The 25913-nt window shown below is 33.7% G+C and overlaps 1 protein-coding gene across 1 annotated transcript in view; it reads left to right on the top strand.

The window, feature by feature from the left end:
* LOC115218894 (protein unc-79 homolog) overlaps positions 1-25913 on the top strand; it is a 143443-nt gene that overhangs the window by 40126 nt on the left and 77404 nt on the right. Inside the window, 2 exon segments of the mRNA XM_029788893.2 lie at positions 176-355; positions 15087-15188. Coding sequence (XP_029644753.1) covers positions 176-355; positions 15087-15188 — 282 coding nt within the window.

Genomic DNA, 25913 nt, shown 5'->3' with positions numbered 1-25913 from the left:
GCAATAAGTATGTGAATCTGAGAAAGGAATATGTTGAATAAAATAATTAACTGATCTTCCTGTATTTTCTTTTACCCAAAGCCAGGAACTTTTCAGTATCCCTTTGTGTGTGTGTGTGTGTGTTACAGCATGGAAAATGATGATGATGATGATGATGATCTGCTTTCTTTAACAGATTTAACTAGTAGTGACCGTGAAAGTGAGCACTTCCTTCGGAAACTGAACCGCGCTCGGTTTGCATTGGCCAGAACTGACAGCATTCGGTCAGTTAGTGAAAGTCTAAAGAACAAACCTCCATACCGAAGAGCCGTGTCAGTGCCTCTTCACCTTGTTACCAGAACAGCACCACCGAAAGGTCAGTATATCAGTACTGAACAAAACTTTTTGCTGCTTATTTTTTTTTTTTTGTTTAAAGTTGTAATTTTCTGAAAAGAAACTTAGATGCATGTATAACATACATACATACATATATATAAATTTATATACATACACAAACACACACACACTTATATACATGCATACACACACACACACACACACACACATATATACATACATACACACACATGCACACACACACACATATATATATATATATATATAAAAAACACAGATTGAAGTGTATATATGTATATATATATGCTAAAAAGCATTCGTGAAGTAAATCATGTAGCAACACCAAATGGCGGTGCCACAGCATGGCCACAGCTCGTGAGCTGAAACTAAATAAAATAAAATAAAATAAATACCGGAAACATTATTATGGATTTTTGAAATTTTGGGTATTTCTATATAAACTAAATTTATGTATTGGCAGATGATTCATTTCCTATTATTTACTCAGAACTAGTATTTCATTAGTCAGTTTGCCTTCCTTTTGCAGAATTAAGGGTTTGTACACGTCAAGGCATGCCATGAACTAGTATTCTGCACAAATCCTTGATTCTGTAAGAAAGCATTTGGTTGTAATAGGAGATTGTTGTGTTTCATCTTTCAACAGGCATTATAGGCTCTCAATTGGATTCATGTCAGGTGAATTTCCTAGCCGTGGTAGTACGTTAACAGCATTTTTGGCGAACCAGGTCTTTACCAATTTTGCTGTATGACATGGTTCTGAGTCCTGTTGGAATATCCAAGGCCTGTCTTCATACCATTCCCATACTTGTGGTTTTAGTCTACTTCTAAGTAAATAAGTGTGCCCTTTTAAAGCCTAGCCAGGCTCATGGGCCCGGTTTCCCAGTTTCTATGGTGTATGTGTTCTCCAGCTGGACGGGATGCCAGTCCATCGCAGCATTACTCATTTTTGCCAGCTGAGTGGACTGGAGCAACGCGAAATGAAGTGTTTTACTCAAGAACACAAAGCGTCACCCGGTCCAGGAATCGAAATCACAATCTTACGATTATGATGCTGACACCGTAACCACTAAGCCACGCACCTCCACCTACTTCTAAGTACCTCTATGTAATTCTCTTGGTTCATAGAACCTTCAATTATTTTCAGGTAACTAGCTCCATGGGTAGAAATTGTCCTCCAAACCATAATCTTCTGTGGGAATTTTAGTGTTTTTCAAAGACAATCTGGACGAAATTCCTCACCAAGCCTCCTTCTCACACTTTGCACCCGATCAATGAACACTACTATGGTGAATTCATCTGCAAACATCACCTGCAACAATTGAAAACCATATTTGATTAATAGGACATCCAGAATAAGTCATTGTTTCAGTGCATGGCAGTCAGAAATTAATAGCTATTTTTAAGTAATCCTTTATAAAACTGGTTTGATGACTGAAATCAATGGTAACACCTTATTTTATCAATAATATCATATTTTATCATAGATACAATACATAAAGACTCTAATCCACTATTTTAGATAGTCTTACCTGCTCCCATTACTCAGCAGCCCATGCAATATGATTTGTAGCCCATGCATGGTTAATATAATTTAAACTTATTTGTCTCATTTAAATAACCAAACAAGCAAGATATATAGTGTTTTCTAAAAATCCATAATAATGTTTCCAGTACTGTATGTATATATATATATATATTGCTAAAAATGGTAAGACAACAAAAGAATGAAAGAGACCTCGATATTATGTAAATAGAGAAGTTTATCTGTAAATGTAATATGTGAGAATTATTCGGTAGCCATGACAAAACTCCGAGTTTCGGATGCCGAGATCGAAATCCACACCATTTCTTCAGTTATCCGGCCATCAGAACTGAAGAGATGGCGGCGTGGATTTCCACCTTGGCATCCGAAACTCGGAGTTTTGTCATGGGTACCGAATAATTGTCACATATTACATTTACACACACACATATATATATATATATAAAACAAATATTATTAACTACATATACTTAATGTATATACTTCATGTATTTTCCAGTGGCTGCAATCAATTGTGCAGTGGAGTATAAACAGTTTCAAGGCACTGGTGCTTTGAGAGTGTATATATTCCACCATGCTATTTTGAGGAAGCACATCGCCTACTGGTTAGAGTAGCAGACTCTTGGTCAAGGGATCACAGGTTCAAATCTCAGACCAGGTGATGTGTGTGTTTATGAGCGAAACACCTAAGCTCCACGTTGCTCCAGCAGAAGGTAATGGTGAACTTCTGCTGACTCTTTCGCCACAACTTTCTCTCGCTCTTTCCTCCTGCATCTTACAGCTCACCTGCGATGGACCGGCATCCCGTCCAGGTGGGGAACCTATATGCCAAGGAAACCGGGAAACTGGCCCTTATGGGCCAGGCATAGCTCGAGAAGGAAAAAACAACAACCATGCTATTTCAGCCACTAGAAAATATACAAAGCATATGCATTAAGTATATGTAGTTAATAATATCTATTATAGTAGAGCTGCTTTTATCTCATACACACACACACACACACACATTCACGCACACATGCACACACACACACACACACACACATGTATATATGTATGTTGAGCAATAATGTCTTTAGAAATGCCATCAGCTTGTCATCTTCTCCGAGTTTGTAGCTTTATGTATTGATGTGCTGAAGTTCTGTTTTATCAAGCTTTAGGTATTTATTTTAATAGTCATTCTTAATTAGCTATTTCTGTTTTTGTAGTGTTTTTTTTTCTCTCCTTTTTCATGTTTGCTTAGTTTGTTATTTCTTTGTTAGTTTAATGACTTGAATTTTTTATAATCTTTGTTTTTGGTTGTGGTTTAGTGGTAAAGTTTGTTGCCGAAAGGAAACAATTATAGAATTTAAGATCTTTCAAAATTCACCAAAGTTCTTGTAGTTTAGCCTCACAGTACCTTTGTTTGAGCAAACCTAGGTTCAGAGAGGGGCCATTCCTACCATGATCATTCTGATGTTTTGTATATTTAAGACTACTTCAGCATAAAGTTCCTTTTTTTTTTTGTTTTTGTTTTTTATTTTTCAAGTTGGCAGGTTTTTGATTGGCAGATGTGTTTCCTTTCTCCAGTGTACAAAGAAGAAGGAGATCTATTTTGATTTTTTGATAAACAAAACTTTTATTCTTCCTATAAACAAAAAACAAATACTGTCTTTACTTCATTACTATGAATGACAAAACATTGAGAGAGTTTGAATATTATTGTTCTTGGTGTAATTGTAGCAACAATCAAAAGTTATCAGTAGGTCATTGTGCTGTTGTCATCATTGTTCAGCTGCTGTCAGCTTGGGGCAGCAGCTGTCCACATCTGTGTGGGCTGTCTCCTAGTCATCTCTCTGTGCTTTCTCTCAATGCTCTCTCTCAAGAAGTCCTGGCATGCTGACTTTATAGTGCTGGATAGGCTCAGAGAGAAAGGTACAAAATGACAGAATCATTGCTGGAGCCAGTTCTGATTGGATAAACTTCTTTATCATGTGGGTAATATTCTAGCAAATTTTGACATCCAGTAATTACTGTATATTCCCACTACACAAACAAGAAGATTTACTGTGTAGAGGTTCTTTAACCCTTTAACTTTAGAAATCATATATGTCCACACAAAATTTCTTTACTCTTATCTTCTGTAAGCTGTTTAATATACCAACCTATCTTTCATTGAGAAATATCATATTTGGGAGTATTTTCTGTTGAGATATGTCGAGTTTAGTGAGGCAAAAAATATTTGCAGAAAAAACTAGTTCTGTTTTTGGCAAATAGTTAACATCGTTACTGGAATACCCATGAAATTTAATTTCACAGTGAAAGGGTTAATTGATTCATAATAGTGGAGATTGAGGAAATATATAGTGTTGCTTGTATATGACTGGTTAAGTAGTTGAAACTAGCATGAAATACAAACTGATCTAATTAATTGTCAGATGCCACTGAGAGAGCAAACCTTTACATCTGGCTCAAGAAGTGGTGCGGCAAGAATAAGCATTGGGAATGGTAGGAACACCTAGCCCAAAGTCGTATCATTTGACTCAATAAAGCTTGTACTGTTTTGCTGGAGTTTCATCACCCACATCGGCGTGTGGCCCCAGACAGCTCTGGTGTCTTGGCAGAAAAGGCCAAAACACCTACAGAGCTGCTTCACATTCTGAGACGGAATACAGCAGTACTCGCTCAGCACACAAGTGTTTACCCTTAGATAAAATTTTGATGTTAAAGTAAGCCTTTTGCTTCATTTGCAACAATTTGTGAGTAGTAACAGGAGGTGAGACCATAACTATAGCATTTGCATCATCTGCTTTCCAAGGCTGGAGAGATTCTTGTGGCTGATGTCCAGTTTAAACATTGTGAAAAATAGCATTTGTTGATAAGAAACTGTGGCTCTTGATGCTTGCAACAGAGGGAGCTCTGCTTAAGGCACATAAAGATCAGGAAGGAATATCAAACTGGATTGTGTGTGATGAGATACATGTAAAGCATGGTACAGTATAGCTATGTATGTATGTATGTATGTATGTATGTATGTATGCATGCATACATTGCGATTGTTTGTGATTGTACATACATACTGAGAGGGAGAGGAGGGGGAGAGAGAGAGAGGCAGACAAATAAAAAAAAGTTTTTTAGCTCCATCAAATACATGAATTGGCTATGAAATGTTTTGGTAGGTGCAAATGCTTGGACACTCTTCAAAAGGGGGAAATAGTTCAACTTTGGAGTTGGTATGTATGTATACATATACACATACATATATACGTATGTACATAAGTACATACATACAGACAGACATGATATTATAGCTGGGACACTGTATAACAAGATCCATTGAAAGGATAACCCCAAAGATAAAGAAATAAGAATCCACAGTAAGGTGGAAGCCATAGCCACTCATAATAAAAAGGAGTACTAGTGGAATGTCCTAGCGAAAACCTCAAGAAAATGTAAACAAAATAAACCTAATATAATGATTTAAGATAGGAGAGAGAAATTGTGTACAGCTGTGGAAATCAGCTGTCCAGCGGAGGTTAATATAAAGCTTAAGATTGGTGAAAAAGTGAATACCTACACTGAACTATTGAGAAATCTGCAGTTACTCTATCCAGATTACAAGTTCAAGTTTATACCTGTAATATATAATATTCAAATAAAATGCCTCCTACCTAGTATATAATATCCAAATATAAAAAGCAGTTAAGCAAGGAAGTATATGTAAAATAGCTGAGAGACTGAGAAGATGAGAAATGAGGTGAAGGATCTGGGAGAGGATGTTCTTAGTTCCTGGTCATTTCAAGCTCAAACTGGCCTATGGTCAAAGGCATGCTGCTGTGATCATCCAGCTTTATTTTCTTTTTCTTTTTTATCTCTAAAACTGTAATGTATACAGAACTCCACTTTCCTAGACACATTTTTCTTTCTATTTCTCCTGCTTTTTTTCTGTTGGTAGGGTGTGCGATGTGACTAAGATTTGGCCATTATATTTAGTAGGTTCAGTGACATCCTAGAAGCTCCTTGTTCGGCACATCAAAAACATGTTGGGTAGTTCTTGTTTCTCTTGAATACCCCATCCCTTAAGTCTTATCCATTTCATTGTTTTATTCATTTTTTAATTTTGTGATTTTTTTTTATATATACATTTTCTTTTATTATTTTTTTTCTCTCTAACATTGTTGAGGTTTTTTATGGCTTGTATCCAGTTTTGCAACATTCATAACAGCATTTTTCAGACTAACAATTGGATATTTTCATTTGTCTTTTGCACATGTCACACGAGTTGTTGCCTTAAAAAATAAAAGAAATTAAACAAAAACAAAACAAGAGAAAACTAAAAAAGAAAAAAAGTTTAATCTTACTCACAGTTTTTCCTTTTCGTTTTTATCTTTTTCTTCTTATTTTGTATCATTTCTTTTTAAATTTACTTTTCACTTCTAACTTTCTTCTTCTACTTCTTCTTCTTCTTCTCCTTCTTCTTCTCTTCTTCTTCTTCTTCTTTTCTTTCTTCTTCTTCGCTCTCTTCTTCTTTCTTCTTCTTCTTCTTTCTTTTCCTTCTTCTTCTTCTTCTTCTCCTTCTTCTCTTCTTCTTCTTCTTCTCTCTTCTCCTCTTCTCTCTTTTTTTCTTCTTCCTCCTTCTTATCTTTTTTTCTTCTTGTTTCTTCTGTTCTTCTCCTTCTTTCTCTTCTCCTGTCTTCTTCTCCTTCTCTCTTTCTCTATCTTTTTCTTCTCTCTTCTTCTTCTTCTTTTCTTCTTCTTCTTCTCCATTCTTTCTTCTCTTCTTCTTCTTCTCTTCTCTCTTCTCTCTTCTGCACTCTCTCCTCTTCTCTCTGTCTTTCTGCCTCTTCTACTCTTCCCTTCCTCCTCCTTCCCCCCCTCTTCCTTCTCTTCTCCTACTGTCATCTTCTTCTTACACATCTCCTCGTCTTCTTTTCAATGCTTTTTGCCTCTCTTCTTTTCCATTCCTCCTCATCTTCGCTGTCACGCGCTACATGTTTCTTTAAGCTTGAGCTGTTAATCCATAAATGAGTGCTATGCTCTCTACTGTCACTTTAAACATTCTTGTCACTAACGCCTTGTTTTACAGAACCCATCGAGAAGTGCACTAAACGGAAGCTGTTTTTTTATAAAAAGTAATATGTTTTTTGAACACATACATATATATAATATATATATTATATTGTCATATATATATATATATACATATATATATATACATATATATACATGCATATATATATATATATATATATATATTATATATATATATACATATACATACATATATAATATATATATATATATATTATATATACATACATACATACATGTATATATATATATATATATACATACATAATATATATATATACTACATAATATATATATATATATATACATACATATATATATACATACATATATATTATATATATACATATATATATATATACATACATTTAATATATACATACATATATATAATACATACATATGTATATATATACATACATATATATGTATATATCTGTATTTATATATATGTATATGTGTATATATATGTGTATATATATATATATATATATATAACATATATAATATATATATCATATATGTATGACATGCCCGGGTGTTTAGTTTTTTTTTCTCATTACCCCATCTCACCTTATCCTCACCAGCACACAACAACATTATTCCCACCCATCACCATTACTACTACTACCACCACCACCTCCACCACCTTCACCACCACCACCACCACCACCAGAAAAACCATAGCCTTGCATCCATTGTATTTTTGCTCTTTATATATATTTATATATATTTTATCCATTTATTAATTTATTTGTTAATTACTATTATTTATTGATTTGAAGAAGAGGAAAAAAAAAAACCCAACAAATTTTAAGAATCTCTCTTTTATTCTTTGTGCTATGCTTTTGTTTCTGAATCCCTTTCTTCATTTTTATTTCTTTGCTTGTTATTCATTTATTAGTTAATTAAAACAATTAAGTTAAGAAATTAGAATAACAAAAGGTTAATATTTTCTTATTCTTTTTGCAAGTTATTAAGAACAGCACAAGGCACTATCAGTTCAATAGAATAGCACATGATTCAATGCAATAGCTCAAATAGAACTGTCTTCATGCGCAACATTCACAGACGCTTAATAGTCTAAAACACAACTCACACAATGTATACTATACAAGACTAAGGCCCGATAAGGTTACTGAACTCATGTTACACACTCTGCACACTACAGAACATATACTATTATATCAAGAAGCAAAAAACTAAACCCTGTCATATAACGAACTGGTGCAGTACACCAAGAAGAGTTGTCTGTGCTCCCCCAATCCCAATAAAAATAACAACACAATGCTTCGTATACATCAGGTCCGCAGAGATGCATGAAGCGGTATACAAGAAACTTACATTAAACTACCAAAGGAAAACTTACCATAATAATAATAATAATAATAATGTTAATTCATGTTTCAAATACTATCTTAATAATGACAGTTATTTTACTAAATTTTCCATCATTTTAAAAATTATTGAAATGAAGGCAGCGTATTTCAGCGGAAATATGGAAACATGAATGTTAAAGAACAGAGATTTATGTGATTAATTTTTGTGGGAACTTAATCTTTGATTCAATCTGAAATTTTTGGTTTATTTTTATTTTCTTCACAAATTGAAAAAATTCATTTGACCATTTTTGTATCTTCATTCTTTCTTTTGTTTCTTTATATTTTTTCTTCTATTTTCTTTTTCAAAAACTTTTCTGAGGTTTCCAATCGTTCATAGATTATCTTCTTTTATGCCTAAATACTTGTATATTCACACATATGTACATTTACATATATACAAAATACAAACATTTTTATATAGCAAGTGCCTGTCAATTTTGGAATATTTTTATCATTTCTCTTGGTTCCTTGTATTCCTGTGATTTTATCTTTAAATAATTTCTTATTTTTCCAGTGTTAAACTTTATCTACTCAACACTTAAACAGGTGTATATACACACATTTGTTTATATATATATATATATATATATATATATATATATATAAAATGTGAACATAAATAAGAAATAGGGTGAAAGAGGAAAAAAAGTGTATGCTTGTAGACACGTTTTGTCATCTTTGTTTCTTATTTGTTTGTCTACACACACACATGCACACACACACACACACACACACACACACACACACACACACACACACACACACACACACATACATACGCACACATACTTTGTGGATTTTCTTTACTACTTTCGGTTTCATGCTTTGAAAGTTTACAAGCACATATACTGGTTAACTACAGTATTGTGTACTTATTCTCACAGTTCACAATACATGTAAACATTGAAATATCATCAATATCTTTCCAAATCCTGCTGCAATTCACACGGAATATTTTGGTCCTTCAAAGTAATCTTTTTGGCTGTAAATTTTAGTTAGAAAAATTTGTTTGTGGAAGACCTGCAGTTGCCCATGCATACAAGCCTTCCCTCGCCATATCACCGATATTATCCAGGGGAAAGGCAAAGGCTGATACAGCTTGGCTGCACTGACATTGCAACTAATTTCTACAGTTGAGTGAACTGGAGCAACATGAAATAAAGTGTCTTGCTCAAGACCCTGTCTGGAAATCGAACTCACAACCTCATGATTGTAAGCTCAACACTCTAACCACTGAACCATGCACCTTCACACACATACACATATATATATATATATATATATATATATATATATATATATACATATATCTATGAATATATGTATGTATGTATATATGTATATATACCCCCACACACACACACACATGTATACATACAATGGGCTTCCACACAGTTTCCACCTACCAAATTCATTCGCAAGGCATTGATCAACCCAGATCTATAGTAGAAGACACATGCCCAATGTGCTGCACAGCGGGATTGAACCTGAAACCACATGGTTACAAACTGAGCTTCTTAACCACACGCTTACACATGCCTGCACCTGTGTTTTGGCAAATTTGAAATTAATCTCAAAATTTAATTATTCTCGGAAGTCTCTGTTCTTTTGTTTTGATTCCTTTCTAAATAATTAGTTGTCTCCTGTGGGTAATTAATTTCAATTTCATTGTTACATAGTTGTGTTTATTTATCAATTTATTTATATACAATATTGTTGATATTGTTGTTGCTGTTCATTTGTTGGTGTTAATTTAATTGCTTTGTAGCTGAACCATAATTTATATCTTATTTTTCAATTTCCTTGTCTACACGATATCTCTAATGACTAATTATAAAAACCTCTGTGCAGAATCTCCAGAGTATATTGGTTTCTTTTATGAGTGGCTATTCCCTCCTCACACAACTTCCTCATTTTCATGTATTATAATAAAAAGCTTAATGCAGTCTTATGTATTATAACCGCTTAATTAAATTTCAGTGTTTTAGGCATAGGAATTACTTGTTGAATCAAGAGAGAGAAGTGAAATATAATTAGCTTTTATCTCTTGTCTTTTACCTTTTACATGTTTCAGTAGCTAGACTGTGGCCATGCTGGGGCACTGCCTTGAAGCATTTTAGTCAAACAAATCGACCCCAGTACTTTTGTTTTGTTTTTTAAAGCCTGGTACTTATTCTATCAGTCTCTTTTGGTGAACCACTACAACAATTGTCATTCCTAAGGTATTTTTCGATGTTGTTGTTATTATTATTATTATTATTATTATTATCATTCAGGTCACTGCCTGGAATTGAACTCAGAATCTTGGGGTTAGTAGCCCGCACTCTTAACCACTGCGCCATATGCCCGTGGGCTCATTGGCATATGGCATAGTGGTTAAAAGCGCAGGCTACTAAGCCCAAGATTTCAAGTTCGATTCCAGTCAGTGACCTGAATAATAATAATAATAATAATAATAACATCAAAAAATACCCAGGTTCGAAATTTATCCAAGACACCTGACGAAGGCTGGAGGGTATATCAGCCAAAATGTTGTGTTAACAACAAACAAGAGGAGAACAAATATCCATCAAATGTAAATAATGTACATAATTCCTCATCACTTAAATATAGAACTGAGATAAAGCTGTCATGTCTGAAGGAAAGATGCCATGAGGCAGAGTGGCTTGGGCAGTGGATGCCACTGGCTAATGTTTATGGCAATACTTGTCTTCAAGATGAGATAATTGGAAATCAGGTAGTGCAGAATTTCATTTAGTTATTGTTCTTATATAAAATATCCCAGAAACAGCTGTAAGACCTTCTCTTTATAAATGTTCTAAAATCTTTCACAGCCTTGGATTTTTATCTTATTCTGTTAATTTTTTATATATATACACATGCTGATATATGACCTACATTGGACTCCTCATTCGCATAATTACAGAACCTGGAGCTTAACTATAGTCTGTCCATAGCACTTACTCAGCATTACCTGACACCTTTGGGTCTTCTTGACACCATTACCTCTCATAACCTCAATATATATATATATATATATATATATATATAAGATGAGAAAATAGAGAAGTAATTAACTAAAAAATTGACAAACATCCCTTACAGCTGTTTCAATTCAGACCCCCAGAAAATGAATTAAATTAAAAATTATTTGAAAGTTGAATCTCTTCAGAGGTAGATAAAGATGTATGAAATAGATGTTGAATTTCTGCATGTTGAGTGAACGGCTGCAAACAATTAAGTTAACGGCTTGCAGCCATTTACTCAACATGCAGAAATTGAATACCTATTTTTGTACATCATTATCAACCTCTGAAGAGATTCGAATTTCAAATAATTTTAATTTAATTAATTAATTTTCTGGAGGTCTGGATTAAAACAGCTGTAAAGGATGTTTGTCAATCTTTTAATTTAATTACTTTTCTATTTTCTCATTTTATTATTATAATGAATAAATATTTATAAACTATGGTTTATATAGTTACTTTGCAGTTGAGTATTAAATATGATATTCAATATTCTTTGTATAGGTAACTAACCAGTATTTTCATAGGATTTTGTTATTCCTGAATGATGTTTGTGTTTGTAATCTTTGATTGTGTGTAGATAATAGTGTGTGTGTATATGTGTATGTGTGTGTATTCATTCAAGCCTCTTCTCCTTATCTCCTCAAAGACATACAGCATCTCGAAAGAGTCCAGAAGCTGGCTACCCGCATGGTTCTTGGTCTCAAGCATTTGTCTTTTGAAGAAAGGCTGAAGACACTTGACCTTTATTCTCTAGAAAAACGACGACGCCATGGTGATCTCATTCTCGCTCACAACATCATAAGCGGAAAGTGTAACCTCTCGAAAGAGCTGTTCTTCACTCCTGCTCCAGAATGTCGGCTGTGGGGTCACTCCAAAAAGCTCTATCTGCGATGATTTCATCTCAATCGAAGGAGAGGGGCTTTCTCCGTCCGGGTTGCGAATCCGTGGAATAAGCTGCCGGACGAGATAGTGAAGATGCCGACGACTGCTCAGTTCAAAGTCTCCCTTGACCACAAGTGGCCTGAACTCTTTACATGAACACCACCCTGTACATAACTCCATGCCCCCCTACATGGCCTTGCTTTTTGCTTTTTGAGCCAAAAAATTAACTAACTAACTTAGGCAAGACCAATAACTCAATGTAGAGCTCAATATACATATGTTTCAGAACGAAATGTTGGCTGAGTATAGAGTGGTAATAAGAAAAAGAGATGACAAAGGAACAAATGATTATTTTATGAACTACATTACATTTGTAGAATTACATTTGTACCCATATAGGGAATGGCATCATCAATGACAATTGCAGCGTGGAAGGTGTTTGTAAGCCATTTAAGAAACACAAAAGCCGTTCGATTCACTTCAACATTTAAGTTTAATTTTTCAAAATATTTTCGTCGCTTTAAGACCGCGACCTGTTCACTGGCAAAAATCCGTGCTGCAGCATATTTTGACAAATTAAACATGTTGAAATGAATCGAATGGCTTTTGTGTGTTTCTTTAATGGCTTACAAACACCTTCCACGCTGCAATTGTTTTCGTTTCAGCACACGATCTCAGATCAAATCACTTGCTATGGAAGTTCATCTCCATCATCAATGAGTTAAGTCAATACAGATGTATGTAAGAAAAGTGTATGTCCAAAATTTGATTAGATGCATAAGTGAAAATATATGTATACATACATATAATTGCACTCTGAGTCACCCACAGATACAGACAGACACACATATGCGAAAACCCAACTGAGAGACATACAGAGACATGCACAAGCTCTGGGACATATGTACATATGCATATGTGTACAGAGATACCCACTCTCTCAAATTTACACACACACACAGACACTCACACACACACACACACCACATATACTTACACATACACATGGCTGTGTGGTAAGTAGCTTGTTTGCCAGCCACATGGTTCTGGGTTCTGTCCCACTGCATGGCACCTTGAGCATGTGTCTTCTACTATAGCCTTGGGCCGACCAAAGCCTTATGAGTGGATTTGGTGGACGGAAACTGAAAGAAGCCCGTCGTATATATGTATATGTATATATATATATATGTGTGTGTGTGTCTGTGTTTGTCCCTCCAACATTGCTTGACAACCGATGCTGATGTGTTTACATCCCCGTAACTTAGCAGTTCAGCAAAATAGACCGATAGAATAAGTACTAGGCTTACAAAGAATAATTCCTGGGGTCGATTTGCTCGACTAAAGGCGGTGCTCCAGCATGGCCACCGTCAAATGACTGAAACGAGTAAAAGAGTAAAGAGAGAGTATATATACATATACATACATTCAAAGAGCTCCAAGGAAGCAACAAGATGTCTGCACAGGAATTCATCTCTGGGCAGCATGCATGCAGAGAACATAAATTACATAATTCATGACCTTTTTTCACTCATTAATTAATGATTAAGCTCTGTACTAAGGTGGCAAACTGGCAGAATCGTTAGCACACCGGGTAGAATGCTTAGTGGCATTTCATCTGTCTTTACGTTCCGGCTTCAAACTCCACCAAGGTCAGCTTTGCCTTTGATCCTTTCGAGGGTTGATAAAAGAAGTACCAGTTAAGCACTGGGGTCACTGTAACTGACTTAGCCTCCCCCCCACCAAACCTGTTGGCCTTGTGCCAAAATTTGAAATCAATATTTAAGCCTTGTACTATAAACATGATAATTTACAGTGAAGTATAAATATATGGAATTTCAATAACATCAACCGGGTATTGTTGTATGTATGTACATATATATATATCTGCATGTATGTATGTATGTATGTATGTATGTATGTATGTATGTATGTATGTATGTATATCTGCGTGTATATATGTATGTATGTATGTATGTATGTATGTATATGTATGTATGTATGTATATCTGTATGTATGTATGTATGTAAGTACGTATGTATGTAGGTACGTATGTATATCTGCATGTATGTATGCATATCTGCATGTATGTATGTATATCTGCATGTATGTATGTATGTATGTATGTACATACGTACGTACACATGTATGTATGTATGTATGTATATCTGCATGTATATATGTATGGATGTATGTATGTATGTATATCTGTATGTATGTATGTATATTTGTATGTATGTATGTATGTATGTATGTATGTATGTACGTACGTACGTACGTACGTACGTATGTATGTATATCTGTATGCATGCATGTATGTATGTATGTATATCTGCATGTATGTATGTATATTTGCAGATTTGTATGTTTTGTTATTATGAGTAGCACTATAACTAAACAGGATCATAACACCCACTCATCCATAGACACATACAGACACGAATACACACACATTCACACACACTTTATTGGTAGTTGTTCCTATAACAACATACATGTTCTATTCAAATCATCATATAGCAAAAAATTTATATTTCTTACATATTAAATAATAATGACAACATATCAAACGGTTTGTTCGGTATACTGTGTTGCATCACATTATTGTTTGTATATTTGTTGCATTTTTGTTCTATGCACAATAACAATAATAAATGTAATAATGATAAATCTTTATATTAATAATAATAATTCTAATCATTATTATTTATCATCTTCCTCTTCCTCCTTATCATCCTCTTCATCCTCATGACCATCACCAATCGTCACCAGTTTTAAAATCTGTTTTTCCATGCTGGCATGGGTTGGATGGGTATGCAATACAGAATCCTTATACACATCTCAATCCTGCACCGTATTGCATGAGGTTTTGGCTGGGGTCTTCGCAACTGGATGCCCCTTTTATTGCCAACCACTATTTCTTCACTGTACGATATTTCTTTATCTATTTCTCTTTATCATTCTCTTTCCATCATTCTCTTACACACTTATAAAGGTTTCTTCAACAATTCTTTGTATTTGTTTTAGAATTACTTCATTCTAATTAAAATTTTTACATCTTTTTTTATTAATTAATTTTTTAATTAATTAATTTTTCTCCACTGATTTACTCTTTCGCATGTAGACTTTCATAATGCATCTTCTTTTCAAAGCATCTCTATTATTAGTATTATTATTATTATCATTATTATCATTGTTGTTGTTATTATTGTTATTATTATTATTATTATTATTATTATTATTATTATTATTAATTTCTTTGGTATTATCTTATATTTCTTATGATTTACTTGTTTCAGTCATTTGACTGCAGCCATGCTGGAGCATTGTAATGAAGGGTCTTAGAACCCAGTACTTGGTTTTATACTCTGATATTTATTTTATTGTTCTCTTTTGATGAACCACTAAGTAAAGAAACCAATGCTGATTCTCAAGCTATAGGAGACAAACACAAGCATAAAGATACACTCACACCCATATATGCACACAGTCACACATACACACATGTGCACATACATTCACATGTGTGCACACGCATGCACATGTGCACACACACACACACATCTATATATGTGGTGAGCTTTCAGTTTCCATACACCAAATCCAGTCACAAGGCTTTGGTCAGCCTCAGGTTATAGTAGAAGATACTTGCCCAAGGTTTTGTGCTGTGGAACTGAATCCAAAATCACAGTTTTTGAAAAATATTACATACAGATTAAAAACAAGCAAAAATACTTTTGAGTGAAATAATAGACTGAAGAATTTGGTACTTAGCAGCTAGTGTAAAATCTAAAAAGCAAAAAGAAATGAGACAGAGAGAGAGAGAGAGAGAGAGAGAGAGACTCAGGTTGAACAAAAGTTGAATTTTACCTTTGCAGAAATATTTTTTCTTATCTAAATATGTTGTTTGTGGAGGCACATGGCTTAGTGGTTAGGGTGTCAGCATCATGATCGTAAGATTGTGGCTTCGATTCCTGGACCGGGCAATATCTGGTACTGCATCAGGGCATTATTATTATTATTATTATTATTATTATTATTATTATTATTAGTGGAGGCGCATGGCTTAGTGGTTACGGTGTCAGCATCATGTTCATAAGATTGTGGTTTCGATTCCTGGACCGGGCGATGTGTTGTGTTCTTGAGCAAAACACTTCATTTCACATTGCTCCAGTCCACTCAGCTGGCAAAAATGAGTAATGCTGTGATGGACTGGTGTCCTGTCCAGCTAGGGAACACATATACCATAGAAACCTGGAAAAGGGGCCCATGAGCCTGGCTAGGCTTTAAAAAGGGTGCATTTATTTATCATTTTAAATATATTGTTTAGTAATTAATTTAGTTTGCTAATTGACTGTCTTGTCTTCCCTAAATTGAAAATATTTTAGCAGATTTTAGTGCTTTGTTCTGAAGCATATGGTTTCTGCTTTTGCTTGTTCTGATTTATAATTTCATATAGAACTGTTGAGATGTTGTGGTTTGTTTGATTAGTTTAGCTGAAAAGACAGAAATTTTATATCATCATCATTTTATTGTCCACTTATCCATGCTGGCATGGGTTGGATGCAATTAGTTGAGGTAGATTTTCTGTCGGGAAACCCTTCCTGTCACCAATCCTCACTTGTTTCCAAGAAAATTAACATTACACCTCATAGCTAGAAGTTTGGCAACGAGGAATGTCACTTGTATGAGGGCGACACTCATTTTTAATAGTCACATGATGTTAGGACAAGGCAGCACCAACTCATACACACATGCTAATATGCACACATATATGTGAATATGCATGCATGCACATGCGCGAGCACATGCACACACATACCAGATTACAAGTTCAGGTTTATACCTGTAATTATTGGGGCTCTGGGATATGTAATCCACTGCCTAAATATCAATCTTGAGAAATTAGGCTTTCCAAAACCAGAAAGGAGAAAGCTGATGCAAAGACTACAGATTTAAAGTCATTGCTAGAACTGTAAAACTTTGTAAAATTTTCCAGAAGTTTGTCATTTAAGTATGTGTGAGCATGTCTAGACTTGCAAGTATATGCATGAGAATACATACATAAAAATTCCTCACAAATCTGCACACATACATGCAGCAATACCATGTTGATGTTGTTGAAATTCCAATGAAGGAACCTTGGCTCTAGGTTAGAAGCTGACTCTTTCTCTGTTGATATGAAGGCAAGAAATCTTTAAATAAAACTGAGTAACGATATACATACATATAGTTGAAAAGGGGTTAGGAATTTATACAAATGAAAGTATAAATGGAAATAGTACAGAAGTATGTTTAAAGATCTTTTGACTTCTTTTTCTTTTAACTAGACAGGATAAGTAATTTTTTTATTGTTACATTAAGTGACTTTTGTAAAATATTACTGGTTTCAATTTGTATGTCAAACTTATCAAAATATTAAAAATTCAAAGTCAAAGATTTAGAAAGAAGAAAAAATTGGAAACTAAAACAGTCCGTAGTCATATTTTGTGTGTAGTTAAAAATGTATATATATATATACATGTTAAAAATGTATGTATATATATATATATATATATACTATTAAAAGTCAGGTTGAATCTTGCTTGTTTGCAATTTTACTCAGCCAAACTGGCGCATAATGGCAAAATACTATGAATTAAGTTTACCCTGAAATGTTAATACAAACGGAATTAAACAAGTTTCGCATAAATTGGTAAAGTGGCTTTTGAGATATTCAAGGTTTTTGGGGTATAAATATCCAAAATGGTGCATAATGGGGAAATGTTCTGAAAATAATCTTTATCCTGAAAGGGAAGAAACTCTTATCTTTCTATTAGACACTGAGTTGACAAAGAAAAGAAATATTTTTTTACAGTAAATGTTTCTATTTTCACTTTTGTTAAGCACAATATTTTAATCATTTAGATATATTTTTAAGTGAATGTGATTTCAAAAATGTAAGATGTTTGTACAGAAAATATTTATATTTTAGCTTTCTTTAAACAGACAATATTTTAATGTTTTTTTTAAAATCATTTTCAAGTGAATACCATTACTAAAACTTTTGTTGGCATATTTAAAAACTATTCTAAAGTGAAAAGGACTTTAAGAATACAGTAAATAATTCGTAAAAGACCTGTTTGTAACCTCAGTGTGAAATAGATTTTTTTCCATAGGTTTTTTCTGAGTGCATTCAATGTATTTGGCTGCTATTTCTAACACGCCCTGCTACCATGTAACAGCTTTTTGTGATAAAGGACCCAAAATACCTGTTATGTGGAAGCAGGGCATGCAAGAAATAGCAACCAAATCTTTCTTTTTGTGGGAAAAGGGGCTGTTTTTGTGTGACTTCGATGTCACATTTGTTGAAAGCATGCGAAATAACCTGGAAAAGAAAAAAAGCCTCGAAGCAAAATACCATTGCTGAAAAACTCAGAGCTTCCCGGTGACCCAACAGGTCACAAGTAGTCTAGTATACATACATATATATATATATATATATATATGTCTTTTACTTGTTTGAGTAATTAAACTGTGGCCATGCTGGGGCACCACTTTGAAGAATTTTAGTCAAATGAATTGATTCTAGTACTTTTTTATTTTTTTTAAGCTTGGTACATATTCTATCAGTTTCTTATGATGGACCACTAAGTTAGGGGATGTAAGCACATCAACACTGGTTGTCAAGCACTTGTGGGGTAAAAAACACACACACAAACATGTATGTGTACATGCACAAATACATGCATGGATAAATCTGAGTGAATAACATTAGTGATGGTAATATAAAATGACTATCTCCAAGTATAACACATATATACATATATATATATATATATATATATATATATATATATATATATATTGTATATATATATATATATATGTGTGTGTGTGTGTGTGTATAAGCAAATATAAACATAGACCATAACAACAATTGCAAAACACATCACTTATTTACTTGCCATTAAATAAACATAAGAAAGTCACAATTAGATGTTAACACAAATCTTAAAAAACATAGCTAAAACAACAAAAATCGACCTTAAAAATAGTTGATCAAACAGTTGTGAATACCAACATTATTTGTAATGACATTACATAATAGATAACTTAGTAATTCAGAAATTTAAATTAATTCACACAGCATCATTTGATTAATTATTAAAGCTATTATTTTATTTCATTTTTGACTTCTTTGCTATCACTTTTATCCACTTAAGAATTTCTATTTCACTATATTTTCACTGCACTCTATATTTTTTATTTCAATTTTTTTCTATGGTTATTAATTTATTTTTTCATTAAATAAGTCCCATAGAGATTAGGGGTGGGCACAGATGGGAGAGTATATAAGTTAAACTTGCTATTTTTCTTAGATTATTACATATGCTCACTGAGGAAGGTATGTATTTATATGCATTGTAACTAATTATATCTTAATATTTTCTTTTTGTGGGATCTGATCTCATCTATATATATATTGTATGTATATATATATATACACACACACAATATATATATATATATATATATATATATTGTATATATATATATATTGTATATATATATTGTATATATAATATATATATATATAATATATATATGTATATGTATATATATATGTATATATATAGGCATATATATAATTTTATATATATAATATATGTATGCATATATATAATTTTATATATATAATATATATATGTATATATATATATTGTATTTATATATATATATATATATATATATAATATATATATATATACATACACTGTATATAGTTAGAATTTACAAAAAAAAACAGAACAAAAGATGAAGGCGGGTGTATAAACAACAAACAGATGTATAGTTTAACGCTCAGGAAATGAGTAAGTCTTTTACGTTTTGAGCCTACACTCATATATATATATATATATATATATATATATTGTGTATATATATATGTACTCAGAAAGGTTGAAACAGCTAAGACTCTACTCCCTGGAGAAAAGACAGGAGAGGTATGCAGTAATATACATCTGAAAGATCCTGGAAGGAATTGTGCCAAATTTTGGCATTGAAAGCTACTCTAATGCCAGAACAGGACAACACTGCATAGTGCCAAAAATCCCAGCAAATGCCATCAGGACCAGCTACTGCAACAGCCTGGGTTTCAGGGGCCCACAGCTTTTTAATATTCTTCCAGAGAACCTAAAGAACTTGCACAAAGTAGATGTAGGCATTTGTAAATGAAAGCTGGACATCTTCCTGTTGAAAGTTCCAGATGAACCTACCTCATGGCAAGAGGTGCAAATGAGGGTAGCTGCATCAAACTCCATTCTTCACCAAGTGCCACATATTGGAGGAGGCGCTCAGTAATGACAGTGTAGCAAAACGGTGGTGCACCAGCATGGCCACAACTATCAACTGAAACTAAAGCAAAAAAAAAATACTGTATATATATGTGTGTATATTTTATATGTATATATACATATATTGTAAATATATATATATATATATAGTGACGTATATTTGCCATTTGAATATGGCTAACCCCTAAGGGTGGATGATACTGTAGTTTGTAACCCCAGGAAGACACCTCCTCCAGCTGGCTATAGACACACTTTCTGTGCCCTATCAGTATTTCCCTTCACAAATACTGATAGGGCACAGAAAGTGTGTCTATAGCCAGCTGGAGGAGGTGTCTTCCTGGTGCTACAAACTACAGTAGCATCCACCCTTAGGGGTTAGCCAATATCAAATGGCAAATATACGTCACAATGTGTTGCCGCTACGTTTATAACTCGCTCTGAGATTTATCATTATATATATATATATTATATATATATATATATATATATATATATATATATATATATATATATATATATACACACAATATATTGATAGAAATGGCGAGACAACAAAAGAATGAAAGAGACTCGATATTATGTAAATAGAGGACTTTATCTGTAAATATAATATGTATGTGGCAATTATTCAGCAGTCATGATAAAACTCTAAGTTTTGGATGTCGGGGTGGAAACCCATGCTGGCATCTCTTTAGTTATCAGGCCATCAAAAAAAAATGCTAGGAAAATGACCATTAAACAAAGGGAAATTACTGTGTGATTGACATCATTAAGACAAAAGGGCTATTAGAATGAATACTACATTCTCCCTCTTTGTTTCTCTCTCACTTTGCCACTCTTTTATTCTTCCTTTCTCTCGGGCTCTCCCTCGCATTCTCTTACTCTCTATGTTTATCTATCTCTCTCCTATTTATAAAAAGCAAAAGATCTTGAGTATGTTGAGAAAGAAAATATTTTAGAAGATCAATCATAAATATCAGGCAGTGACAACGGAAAGCACACTTGCCTTTTGTATGTGCCACTATTTGAGCAATTAAAAATAAGGAATAAAAAGATTTCTTTGTTAAATTTAGTACTTATTTTGGGAATTTTTCGACGATTGACCAAGCAAATGAAAGCTCTAAACATGGGCTACATGCAACTGTAAATTTCTTTAAGAAAAAATGAAAACTATAAAAAAGAAAAGGCAAAAATATGTAAAAACGAGAAATTTTTTCAACTTCAAAAGTTTTGCCTTAATTTTCAAAATTTCAAACCCATTTTCTGCGCTTAAATTACAAATCCACTTCTACTTTACCGTGTTGAAATTTGATTGAAATCAAGCAAAAGGTGTCCAATCTAGACCCCCAAGTGTCCCCAAAAATCAATAAAATCTTTTTTCACTGCAGCGCAACCACTGTAGCACCCCAAAACGTCTCCCAATCAATTTCTCACCTCAAGTTACCCCCTCTTGTAAATTTTAATCCCCTTCCAGCCCCATTTAGACCCTTTTTTACACAAAAAGCCAATTTGTATCAATGTTCGCCTTCTTCATTTTATAGATTAGATTAGATGCCCCCTTGAATCGATAAAAAAATCACTCTTCTCACCATAGCAACCGCATCTTTCCAGATGGCAAGTTAACCTACTCAATTCTCTGCCTCATCACGTCTTCTATGTCAATTTTCAGCTCGATCCAACCACTGGTCTGGCTGCCAACCTCTGCATAGCAAAATGTGCACACAATATGACCCAAAGCCTCTTTTATAAATATAGATATATAATTTTGTATATATATATATATATATATATAATATATATATATATATATATATACCAATTAAGGACTGAACACGAAAAGTGGACAGTCAACATGCTAGATATTAGACGTCAAATCGCCATTCACCACAAAAGATTATGTTCTCAGATCAAACTCAACACAAAACCATAGCAATAAACAAGTGAAAATATACGAAATAAAATAATTACCCATGTACTAAATTAGTTTCAGCTGTTATTTTCCGCAAGGAAAACTGCAGCCATCATCAGCATGGTCCGTTATAAATGTAATTTGCTGGACTAGATGCAAACACGATACCGAAATATCGAGTGCATGGAGTTCAGTAATAGGCTGAACTCCAGCACGCGATATTTCGGTATCGTGTTTGCATCTAGTCCAGCAAATTACATTTATAACGGACCATGCTGATGATGGCTGCAGTTTTCCTTGCGGAAAATAACAGCTGAAACTAATTTAGTACATGGGTAATTATTTTATTTCGTATATTTTTCACTTGTTTATTGCTATGGTTTTGTGTTGAGTTTGATCTGAGAACATAATCTTTTGTGGTGAATGCGATTTGACGTCTATATTAGCATGTTGACTGTCCACTTTTCGTGTTCAGTCCTTAATTGGTATATATAAATATTTTAATCTTCGGATTCTTTTTAATATGCTAGACCACTGGTCTAATATTGATAAATATCAATTTCTACCCTTAATAATTTTATATATATATATATATAATATATATGTATTGTGTGTGTGATATATATAATATATATATATAAACATATTAGAAGGTTTGGAGATGATGTACAAGTATTATATATTAGAAGAAATGAGGTACTCAGAAATCTGGATAGTTTTATATTTACAGATATTTATTAGTATGTTGCATGTTTTTATGAATCATATATATTAGCACTTTCATCCACTCTAGTAGAGTTTTCAAATTGAACTTTTGCAGGAATTTTGTCTCTTTTTATAGTATTATTGAGTGTGTAGGGGTGGGGAGAGATATAAGATAGTACAAGAGGAATGGGGAGAAAGTGAGAGAGAGCACACGTGTGTGTGTGTGTTTGTATCTGAAAGAAGTGTTAAAGAAAAAGAGAAGGAAAGGAAGAAGAAGGAGAGAAAGAAGAAAAAATATTGTTGATATCTTTGCAGCTGGTCAGTCTTTCAATAGTAAGTGATTCTTGGCTTTTAGAAATGGCAAACCCAGCTGGTCACTCTAAGTGGGGCAAAATGTCACTGCTCAAAAAATTGTCTGGATTTCGTTTTTATCATTGTCTTGTGAGAGAGAGAGAGAGAGAGAGAGAGAGAGAGAGTGTGTGTGTGTGTGTTGTGTCTATCTGAAAGAGTGTCAAATGGGAATGGGGAATGAAAGGAAGGAGGAGGAGGAGAGAAATAGGAATGTGTTATATGTGTTTACATTTTTGCAACTGGTCAGTCTTTCAATAGTAAATGATTCTTGGCTTTTAGAAATGGCAAACTCAGCTGGCCACTTCAAGGGGGGCAAAATGTCACTTCTCAAAAAATTGTCTGGACTTCTTTTTATTATTGTTTTGTGAGTGTGTGTGTGTGTGTGTATGTGCGTGTGTGTGGGGGTACCTATGTATCTGGAAGGGGTGTCTCTTGAGAAGGGAAAAAAGAAGAAAGAGAGGAAGAAGAAATAATTGTGTTGACATTTATACCACTGTTCAGTTCTTTCAATCCAATGTTTGATTCCCATGCTGACATGGGTTGGAGAATCTGGATGAAAGATTGTTTTTATTTATGTATATGTACATATGTGTAGTACTGTGTGTGTGTGTGTTTAATGCAATTTACTTTACAAAATTGGTCCTTCATCTAGTACAAATTTTTATAGAAATATTTTCAGCCATTCAATTTGGGGGAGAACTTTGTTATGAAGTATTTTTCTATATTTCTCCTGAAGGAGGTGTCGTTCTTTGGATATTTGTAGAAGGGAAAGATCTTAAATTTTCCTTCTCCACATGTATCTAGGTGTTTACTCAGTGGAATCTTTCACAGTTCCTCCTGTTGGACATGTTGTCGGTGAATTCTAGCTTATTGGCATAAAGAATTTCCAGTTTCGCCTATATAATTCTCCTTGCATGTGGGGAAGGTTATGCTGTATATTACGTTCTGCGTCTTGCAGTTCATGTCTGCATTTATTTTGAATATGTGACCACTCTTAAATTTAATTTGTTTGTCTCACTCTATATATTTATATGTGGTGTTACTGCAGATCCCACATCTACCATCTCCGCACTCTTTTACAAAGAATTTGGTTTTAGTTTCTGATGAGAATTTCGCTCTTGTTAGTTGTTTCTTCAGGTTTTTGTCTTGTCATTTACTGTTTTTTATGCAATATTTGTTTAATATGTTTCCCATTTTGGGGCTTTGTAGGACTATTGGTAAGTTTGAATGTATGATTTGAAACATGTTGGTAACTCCAGGGTTATGTGTGTTTATGAAAGGGATGATGTTTTCTTTGTTTTTCGTTTTTGGAGTTCTGAGTTGTGTCATGTCTAGTTTCATTGCTCTTGAGATTCCATTTTTTATTATTTTGTGTGGGTATTTTTGTTCTAGTAGGGAGTTTTTAAGTTCATCTAGTCTTATTTGGCGTGTTTGTGAGTCAGTTACTATGCTACATATACGTCTTGCCATACTATATGGGATGATTCTTTTTATGTGGGATGGGTGGCAGTTGATGTCTGTTGTGATGATGGAGTTGTGTATGTTGATGTCTAGGAAGGGAAGTTCGTTGTGGCTGGTATCTATCGTGAAGTTGATGGATGGGTGCAGTATGTTGAGGATGTTGTGGAATGTTCGTAGATCTCCTGATCTGTTCCAAAAGATGAAGCAGTCATCATGGTAGTGTTTCCACTTTTTCTTGATGTCTTCTCTGAAGTCGCGTTCGAAGGCTTTCCCTATTTCATCATATAGTTTGTTCTTAAGGAATCCCATCACCAGGTTGGCATATGAAGGTGCGAATTTTGTACCGATAGCCATGCCCTTTATCTGTCAGTATGTCTTGTTAAATGCACTATAGATTAGATTGTTGAAAAAATTCCTAATATCAAGCTACAAGTAACCTTAGATGTCTAGAACCTTTGTAAGGACCCTAGCTGCCTATAATAATACTGTTTTCTGGAGTATCACTAAACTAGGTTTTAGATCTGTTTCCTCTATCCATCAATTCAAATCCTTAGGAATAGTTTCTAATACGCCTATAACTACAAGGATGCATTTTAACTCAATAGCTAAATTTTGGTACTTTGTTATGTTTTTCTCTAGACCTCTCATATTAACTTTCTCGTCATTTGAGACTGTAAAGTCAATATCTATTCTCTTTGCCTACTGCTACTAAATCAGGTCTTCTAGCTTCTGTTATTCTGTTATTTTGTCAGTCTGAATGTTAAAATCCTATAACATCTTATATTTCTTACTTTCTAGCACTTGATAAAGTTCATATTCATACCACTTTTCAGAATGGTCAAATTCTAGCTTTCTACATAATTCCCAGTGGATTATTCTCCCTAGGTTGT

This window comes from Octopus sinensis, linkage group LG14, assembly GCF_006345805.1.
Source record: "Octopus sinensis linkage group LG14, ASM634580v1, whole genome shotgun sequence".
Taxonomy (NCBI): Eukaryota; Metazoa; Mollusca; class Cephalopoda; order Octopoda; family Octopodidae; genus Octopus; species Octopus sinensis.
The sequence above is the reverse complement of the archived record's forward strand: the minus strand, read 5'-3'. Positions and strand labels throughout refer to the sequence as shown.